This window comes from Oryx dammah, unplaced genomic scaffold, assembly GCF_014754425.2.
Source record: "Oryx dammah isolate SB20612 unplaced genomic scaffold, SCBI_Odam_1.1 HiC_scaffold_23, whole genome shotgun sequence".
NCBI classification, from domain to species: Eukaryota; Metazoa; Chordata; class Mammalia; order Artiodactyla; family Bovidae; genus Oryx; species Oryx dammah.
In genome coordinates this window covers 65270718-65280820 of record NW_024070207.1, presented here as the reverse complement: position 1 = coordinate 65280820, position 10103 = coordinate 65270718, and the positions used below count along the sequence as shown (strand labels likewise).

Here is a 10103-nt window from a genome sequence, read left to right as displayed (position 1 = left end):
TTACTCTGTGGGATTTAATTATTTATTTATTTTTCCTCCCTGTTATGTTTCCCTCTGTGATTTCAAGGCTCGCCACAGACTTGGCAGTGAGAGTGTTTCCTGGTGTTTGGAAACTTCTCTCTTTTTAAGACTCCCTTCCTGGGACGGAGCTCTATCCCTACCTCTTTTGTCTCTTTTTTTGTCTTTTATATTTTTTCCTACCTCTTTTCAAAGACAATGGGCTGCTTTTTGGGGTGCCTGATGTCCTCTGCCAGCATTCAGAAGTTGTTTTGTGGGATTTACTCAGCATTTAAATGTTCTTTTGATGAATCTGTGGGGGAGAAATAGGTCTCCCCATCCTATTCCTCAGCCATCTTCATAAAATATCTGAGATAAGCTTTAAACTGAGAGTGTCTTTTTAATAACTTAATTAAACCTCTTGGCAATATAACATATCAAAAGCCATATTCTAAGAAAACTCTGTTCTTTTAATAAGGAGAGAAAACCAGCTTCCAGTTTGGTACCAGCTTATATTCAATGTGAAACAATAGTTATTACTTAGCCCAAGTAATAATAAAATATTTCAAAGGCAGTTTAATGTCTTAACGTACTTATGCCATGCACAAAACTCTCTTCCACTTGTCACATACTTTTTGTATACTTGCTACAAACCTTTTTTACACTTTCTGAATTCATCATTTTATTTGCCCATTCAGAGAACAATCACCTATAAGTCAGACTTAACTCCCTTTTCCTTTAATAGAATGTAATTCCTTCCCTTATGTCTGTTTATTAAAAACGCACATCTTACTTTCCTTCAGCAATTATGACAAATTAACCTCAGCAATGTTATCCAAAGAAGAAGACCACTGAGACATATATAAATCTGGACCAACAGAGATCTCACAGTTTTTTGCTTGAGATTTAAAATGTCTCTTTGTCCCTTTTTTCCCCTTGGCTTAAAGTTCTGCTAATTTGCTCACAGCTGGAGTTTCAGACAGGGTGAGCTGCATCTCTCAAGGACATGGGAAGAGTTAACTTCAGGATTTTTCTAGGTATGTTTTTGCTTCTCAGACAGGATCATAGTTCAAAAAAGAAGTATTTTAACAAGCTAGCTTTTTCCTAATTGTACATGTAAAAAGAACTAGTTTTGCAATTTAAAAAAGTTTTTATTTTAACCAATTTTCCCCGAATTCTAAAGAATATCATGGCCATCCAGTGTCAAAAATATCATCTCTCCTTCATAGCTAAAATTTAAACCAAATTGGCTCTGATGACAGGGGCAGACTGACTGATAAGATGTTGCTCCAGCAGGAATTGTCTCTCTGGGGAGATGAGGTCTTCTCTGAAATCAAAGAATGCCTATATATAATGGACTTTTTAGGCTCTGGGGATCAAACTTATCCGTTTTTGAAGATGCAATCTAAAGGGGTAGTACTGGAACTATGTGAAGCGCCCATCTATAAGAGAGAAAAAGCAGCATCCAACACTTTTGTTTCTCTACCAGAGATGATAAAGGACTGGACATCAATTTGGGATGCTCCCAGGTCCACCCCTGGTGCATCTCCACCCCTGGTGCATCTCCACCCATCCTTACTTGTGAGACGAGGAAGGCGGCACCTAAGACAGTTTGGGATGCCACCAGGTCCACCCCTGGGTGCATCTCCACCCCCTGAGGCATCCTTCCCTGCTCTAGATGGGGAAGAGGTAGACTCTCCACCAAAAGTTTCCTCTTTCTGACCATCTGGTTGGACTTCATCTACCTTACTGACACAGGTGCATGGTTTGTTTCATCTGGCCCTCTTCATTCTACCACTGAGCAGGGGTGGAGATGTGCCAGGGGTAGACATTGCAGCATCCCAAAATGCATTTGTTTATTTCCACCCTTCCTCTTTCCACAAATGGGGGTGGTGGAGATGCATCCAGGGGTGGACTTGGTAGCATCCCAAACTGTCTTAGTTGTCCTCCTTCCTTGTCTCACAAGTAAGGATGGGTGGAGATGCACCAGGAGTGGACCTGGGAGCATCCCAAATTGATGTCCAGTCCTTTATCATAGATCTTTATTTTATTTCCCCTTTTCCCCCTGATGCCACCTGGGGTGTTACAGAGTAGCCTTTTGGCATACTTTCCATGTACCCAAATCTTGGATTCCATGATTTGTTTTCTCAGAAATCTCATGTTTGCTAGCATTCCCTCTATCCGTATAGTCCGGAGGCATGATCGTGATAAGGACTCATCTCTGGGTTTCTGGGATCTCATGCAGGCTGCCAAGAGAGTGATTTCTTGCCAAGGAAATGTTCCTAGAGCTAGAGCTCCACCTAGCTCCCTAATGTGTTTCTGCCTGCAGTTTGTAAGAAAACAACTGAGATGTAACTTTTGATCTCTAATAAGGTTAGGTACTATAGTACTAGCAAAACTTGAGATGGGAGTCTAGCTAGAAGAACAACACCATGGATTGAAAAATCCTCCGAAAAACTACAATCTGGCATACAAGGTTAGTAGCTTCAATTCCCTAAGCAGTTATGAAATGGTCAAAGAACCCAGGAAAAGTTGACCAGGAAAGGGATGTTCAGATGATACACTCATCCATTTTTGGCTGCTCCCCTCATGTGGACAAAGGACACCTCTTGACATTGGCAGGACTGTATAAACCCCATGTCAGAATCCCCCTTCGGGGCTGCCTTAAGCAATATGAGCCACATCCATGGAACCACAGAGCCAGATACAGCTATCACTCTGTGCTTGGTTGTACATCTCAGGCTCAGGGCATTCACACAAACAGGACACCTTAGTGTTATTAAACTGGAGGTTTTACAGTAAAAGAGCACTGGTTTCCTGTCCAGGCTGTAGCAAATTGCTTATTTCTGGTTGGTTTTATTTACATATAAATGTTCTGGAAACTTTTGTATGGAAACAAATTTGATAACTTCAGTAATGTCAGTATAGTAATGTAGATGATCTTTATTTTCAGATCGTTGGTGATTAGAAGTAGGGATTAAATGAAGTGTGGAGTTAAGCCATTGATTTATTTTTCCTTTTTGCCACATTGCATGGCTTATGGGATCTTAGTTCCCTGACCAAGGATTGAACCCAGGCCCTAAAAAGTGAGAGTATGTAATTATAACCAGTGGGTCGCCAGGCAATTCCCTTGGACATTGAGTTTTTAACTTTTACCTAATATTGAACAGGAAATTTGCCATTACATAAATAAAATTTTCCATTTACAAAATAAATTTGCATTTAAAAAAGGATTTGGGGAACGTATTTATATATGTTAAAATGGCATAATTTACTTGTGGTATTGCTAAAATCTGTATTAAGTAAATGATTAATTCCCTAAAGTCTTTACATGAAACTAGCCAATGTCATTAACTGTTAGTTTTCCAGATTGAGAATTTAAGGATAACAAACTTCTTTAGCTTCAAATAATTCAGTGATAATTCCAAGAAAATTAATTAGAAAATAAACACACCAGTTCTTATTGCATATTCTGTCCTTCATATAGCATTTTGTTCTTTCCATTGTCCTAAAAATATAAAGTTAGTTTATACTATAAAGATAATTTCACTTGACAGATGAATGACCAGCCCAATGTGTAGTCAGTTTATTTATCTTTAAGGATTGATTTGGATATTGACTTAGCTGATAAAATTATATGAACATTGGCAATTAATATGATTTAAAATAAAACAAGACATTATGTGGACCATTTCATCACATAATAAAAATAACTACTCTAATTAATATTCATGGGGATTCCGTATAAAACTTCTCACTGACACAGATCTGCCATTGCTTAATTAGCCTTCTGCAACATGCTTGGGCTGTCAAAGTTGGTTCTACAGATGTGAAATGTTGTTTCTTCTTCAGCTGCTAAGTTGTGTCTGACTCTTTGCAACCCCATGGACTATAGCACACCAGGTTCCCTGTCCTTCACTATCTTGAAGTTTTCTCAAACTCATGTCCATTGAGTTGGTGATGCCATCCAACCATCTCATCCTCTATCACCTCCTTCTAATACTGCCCTCAATCTTTCCCAGCATCAGAGTCTTTCCCAGTGAGTCATCTCTTCATATCAAGTAGCCCAAGTATTGTAGCTTCAGCTTTAGCATCAGTACTTCCAATGAATATTCAGGGTTGATTTCCTTTAGGATTGACTGGTTTGACCTCCTTGCAGTCCACAGGGACACTCAAGAGTCTTCTCCAGCACCACAATTTGAAAGCATCAATTCTTTGGTGCTCAGCCTTCTTTATGGTCGAACTCTCACATCCATACATGACTACTGGAAAAAAACATAGCTTTGACTATGTGGACCTTTGTTGGCAAGGTAATGTCTCTGCTTTTTAATATGCTGTCTAGGTTTGCCATAGCTTTTCTTCCAAGGAGCAAGCATCTTTTAATTTCATGGCTGCAGTCACCATCCAAAATGATTTTGGAGCCCAAGAAAATAAAGTCTGTCCCTGTTTCCATTTTTCCTCCCTCTATTTGCCATGAAGTGATGGGACCAGATGCCATGATCTTAGTTTTATGAATGTTGACTTTTAAGCCTGCTTTTTCTCTCCTCTTTCACCCTCATCAAGAGGCTCTTCAGTTCGTCTTCAATTTCTGCCATTATAGTGATGTCATCTGCATATATGAGGCTGTTGATATTTCTCCTGGCAGTCTTGACTCCAGCTTGTGATTCATACAGCCCAGCATTTTGCATGATGTACTCTGGATATAGTTAAATAAGCAGGGTGACAATATATAACCTCGACATATTCCTTTCCCAATTTTGAACCAGTCCATTTTACATATACAATTCTAACTGGTGCTTCTTGACCTGCATACAGGTTTCTCAGGAGACAGGTAAGGTGATCTGGTATTCCCATCTCTTTAAGAATTATCCACAGTTTTTTGTGATCCATACAGTCAAAGGCTTTAGTGTAGTCAATGATTCAGTAGATTTGAAATACGATGATTCTATTTGCTATAGTTCTACTGGGGAAATATACAACATAAAAGGCTAAATATTTAAACTCTGTTCTAATGGCTCCCTAGTTAAGCCAAGTGTGAATACTGTCTGTATAAATCTCTCTTAAGCTCTGTGTAATTTTTATTTCTGGAATTCTGGAAAGAATGCTTAAACCCAAATCTATGTCTATAATGAACTTCATTTACTAGGTTTATTGTTTAAACAGCTTTAAGAAAGTATTTGAAGATCCATGTAATAACTATAAATGTACCTAATTAGATCATAATATAATTAAATTTAATTATATTTATAATGTCTATAATTTTAACTTCCTAATATTCCCCCAAGTATAAAATTTTCTAAGCATGTCATATTACACATCTGCAGAAAACAAAATGAGGAATCTTATGCTTTTGTATATAATTGTTCTCATTTTGGAGACAAATGTAGTAGTAGCATTTTTTAAATGACATTCTTTATTTTCTTCAACCAGCATTTCTTTAAGAACTACCAGGAACATAGAAGAGGTTTTGCATTAGGTACTCTCCTTACCCTCAAGCAATTCAAGGAATTCATAATGTAATAATAGACTTCGGTAATTTTCTTTAAAATGAGAGTAACTATATATATGAAACAATAATAGAATGATGCTTTTGGATTAAATATGCTATATATTGCTTTTAAATATTATGCTGTTCAATCAGTTGTGTCTAACATATACAGACATGCTATCTGATCTCACTTTAAATTCATGACAGTTAACCTCTATTATATACCATGGTTGTCTTGTGAACAACATTTATACAACCAAACAAAGATACTTATTATAGTGTTTATAAAGAAAGATTGAGAAAGCCCACAATTTCACATCAAAAATAATTACAACTCTAACACATTTGTGAGAATGTTTGTTTATATGAACCAATCAATCTAACAATTTTGACACGATCATAGTGGCCTTTATTTCACTTATATAGTTGAACGCAGTTAGATGCACTGATAATTTACTGTCTAGTATTAGTTTGATTTATGTTGAAGGTAAGTCTATACTTGACTTTTCATATGCTTTAGCTAAATGCTGATTTCAAGATGCTAAATTTCTTCTCAATATTTTGCTTACTTTCTAGTTGATCTGCTGACCTCATAATGTCTGAAATCAGATTCAGCAATCTCACTTGGGATCAAGTTATAACACTGGATAAAGTGTTAGATGAAGTAATTCCAGTTCATGGAAGGGGAAATTTCCCCACATTGGCAGTAAAACCAAAAGATATTATTCATGTTGTGAAAGATCAACTGATAGAGCAAGGAATTATTGTCAAAGATACTCGATTGAATGGTTCCACAGCAAGTTACATACTTGCAAGCCACAGTGGAATCAGCTATAAGGATCTGGATGTCATTTTTGGTGTTGAACTACCAAGTGATCAAGAATTTCAGGTTATAAAGGATGTAGTTCTAGGTTGTCTATTCGACTTTTTACCAAAAGGTGTAAAAAAGGATAAGATCACCCTGAATACTATGAAAGAGGCTTATGTGCAGAAGATGGTTAAAGTTTGCAATAAGCATGATCGTTGGAGTCTCATCTCTCTGTCAAATAACACTGGGAAGAATGTCGAGCTAAAATTTGTTAATTCACTCAGACGACAATTTGAATTTAGTGTAGATTCCTTTCAAATTGTCTTGGATACCATGTTAGACTTCTATAGTGACAAAAATGGTAACCTAACCAATGAATGCTATCCTGTTGTGGTAGCTGAAAGCATGTATGGAGATTTCCAAGAAGCAATGACACATTTACAGTACAAGCTTATATCTACCAGAAAACCTGAAGAAATTAGAGGTGGTGGCCTTTTGAAATATAGCAACTTGCTGGTTCGTGACTTTAAACCAGCTTCTGAAGCAGAAATCAAGACGCTGGAACGTTATATGTGTTCTAGATTCTTCATTGATTTTCCTGATGTAGCAGAACAGCAAAAGAAGATTGAATCATACCTCCGCAACCATTTCATAGGTGAGGAAAAGAGCAAGTATGACTACCTCATGACCTTGCATGGAGTTGTGAATGAGAGCACAGTTTGCCTCATGGGACATGAAAGAAGGCAGACCCTCAATATGATTGCCCTTATGGCTTTAAAAGTACTTGGAGAACAGAATATGCTACCTAATACAGAAAACGTAACTTGCTTTTATCAGCCTGCTCCATACTTTGTTGCTGAAGGAGGGTACCCTACTTACTATGTAACATCTGGACCACCACCTATATTCTTTCAGCCATACCACCCAGTGCACTTTCATGTGCCAAATGGTATGATTTAAACACACACACACACACTAGAAACTTTGCTTTAATTAAACACCTTCTAAAAGCAAGTTTCCAAATTTATGCAGTTACAAACTATTTTATCATTTATAGCTTAAACCATCATAGTAAATACAATATCATCTATGAACTGACCTTTTAAATAATCTTCAAATGTTATTGATTAGCTATAACAACTTTCAAATATTGTGGACCACTTAAAATGATTTTCAAATCTGACTGACTACTTTTGACTCAAATTTGCTATGATAAATACATTAGAGATGACTGAATATTTGATTAAAATATAAAAGAACAGGCTCATGTTTTAAAATTCAGAGGTACAGAAAAGACCAGTGCCAACAATTCTGTATTCAGTCAGTTCCTTTGCTACCTTTACTTCATTTATTTTTCTAGTAAATAGTACCATCACTGAATTTTCAATGCCTAACAAAAATGCCTAATTTCAAAGACAACAGATTCAGAAGATATTAAAATCCTAGATTTTGCAAGCATATATTTTGTTTCCTAATTGAATTGATTTTAGATATAAACTCTTACTATAGTTTTAAGAAACAGTGAAAAAAAATGATTCTGGAAAACACTGGACATTAGTAATTTATCAACTATCAAGTTGATTTGTGGATCTGAAGAATAATACACCCAGCTGGACAGCCAATACTGTGACCATTTATACAGATTCCTTCATTTTTTTCCCCCTAACAGTTGAAAAAATGAAAATGACCAACTCTGAATATAAAGTTTTCTATTATCCTCTGGTAAAAAAAAAAAAAAAAAGAAGAAGACTAAATGTCAAAAAGCAAAAAGCTGACAGAGGATTTTATCCATGGCATTTACCATTTTTATGACCTGTATGACCAATGTCTTAATATGTGGAAATTTTAGTGTTAATAAGTAAGTGAATATATTTTTATTATTACTCACTAAAGCTTTTTTCCATCTTGCTCTTACCAAAGATGTTTCTAACATGACACTCAAGTGCCTCCTCATGTGAGATTTTGCATAGTGCTAGAATTTATTCAACAATTTTATATGTTCATCAACTATCTGAATATCTACTCACTAATCACATATTCTGCTAGCAATATGCCAATGGGAATAAAGCAATATTTTCTTCCTATAATGAAGAAAAGGATCCATGACCAATATTACCTGGGATGACAGGAGGAGCTATCCTAAATGAATATAAATAAGGCCCTCAGATAACTTCACTATTTTTACTTGCTTCTGAATTTTTATTAGTTTCCATCTCAGTCTTCATTGGCCATTACAAGTTTTTCCATCACAGCATGATCCAACAGGCATACTCTGAGAATTTGTCACTTAAATGACTGTGTTTCATCCATCGTCTCTGTATTACATTATTGGACTCAAGAAGTACACCAAAGATGGCATTTTCAAATAACCAATATTTATGAGCTGTTTTTTACCACAGTACCTTTGGCCATTAGTATATTTTTAAAGAGTTATATTATTCACATATATATATATATTAATATGAATACATATAAATACTATATATATATCTCACAAGCATGAAGCTTTAAAACATTGTATGTATTCAATTCCTTGCTTGGGACAAATAAAGAATTTACAAATGCTATATGAAAAAGAAAATTCAGTAGTCTATTGTTGGCATAATGTATTGGCTAAAAATGATTGATCTTTCTTAATATATGCTTTAGTTTTCAGTTAATGAGAGTGCTTGTGTGTAAAACTGCCAGATTATATGCTATATTAACAGTCCCCCCCAAAAAAAATAATTACAAGATGTATAGGAAAAGTATTTAAGAATAAAAGAACTATGATAGTGATGAGTCATGGGTAAAGGTTCAGTATATTCCAAAGTAACATTTTATGATGAATAACAGAATTCTGAAGCTATTTGGAAGAATATCTTATCACCCATGTGCTTCCTTAACTTCCTTTTGTCCTACTGAGTTTAAACTCCTTCCCTAAAAAGTGAATTCCCTGTAATATTCTCCTAAAGCTTTAAATACTGCTGAAAGAATGACCTGAGAGCTGCATGTTTCCTCCTAACATGCCAAGCATGTGTTTCCATTATAGCAGAAAAGCTTCAGAATTGGCATGTTTAAAGCTCAAATTTTTTCTTGAGAGGGAGCCCATATTTGTTGAAAGAAGTGGTATCACTAAAGAGAAAGCTACAGCTTTATCTCTCATGGTTTTCTTTATAGATACCATCATCAAGCTATGCTGTGTTCTTTGCTCCCAACTGAGCAGAAAAACATATATTTTCATTAGCATATGAGCATCTCTCCAAGATTAGGCTAGTTGCCTTGAAAAGCAGTATTATCTCATTCTGTTTATTAGGATAATAAATGGAAAACCTTTTTATAAAGAAATGAATGCCAGCCTCATGGCCTAAAGGAATTAATAGAAATTACTTTAAATATAACTCTATAGCATGTCGTCCCATTACAAGAGAGAAATGGTGTTGTCGTTTCCTATTTAATTTTACACAAATTCAAGGCTGAGTCTTGGCTCAGAAGTTTCTTTTTTTTTTTTTTTTAAACACTCCAGAATACTAACCAGAACCAAAAAAAAAAAAAAAGAAAGAGAAAACTTTCTGATATACTTATAGAATCCATATAAGTGGGACACATTTGGGGTCAGTTATTGGTACATATTTTTGAAACTAAAATATTCTTGCATTTCACAAATATTTGCATGAAGCTCTACTAGTATTTGTAACTTTTTAAATTCAGTGATATTCTAATGGTGACTGATGACCAGTTTAGTCTAAGAAAACTTAAAAGAAAGATTAATTATTGTTTTAAATGAGAGCCCAGCAAAATAAAAGAATATCAGAGCTAGAAAAGTTGTGA

The 10103-nt window shown here is 35.4% G+C and overlaps 1 protein-coding gene across 1 annotated transcript; it reads left to right on the top strand.

The window, feature by feature from the left end:
- The first annotated feature begins 6080 nt into the window (after positions 1–6080).
- On the top strand, positions 6081–7253 carry TENT5D (terminal nucleotidyltransferase 5D). The gene has a single exon (XM_040265637.1). The coding sequence runs from the start codon at positions 6081–6083 to the stop codon at positions 7251–7253; it is 1173 nt and encodes a 390-aa protein (XP_040121571.1).
- Positions 7254–10103: the final 2850 nt, after the last annotated feature.

Coding starts and splice junctions, on each gene's coding strand:
- TENT5D (XM_040265637.1), top strand. CDS start 6,081: ATGTCTGAAATCAGATTCAGCAATCTCACTTGGGATCAAGTTATAACA.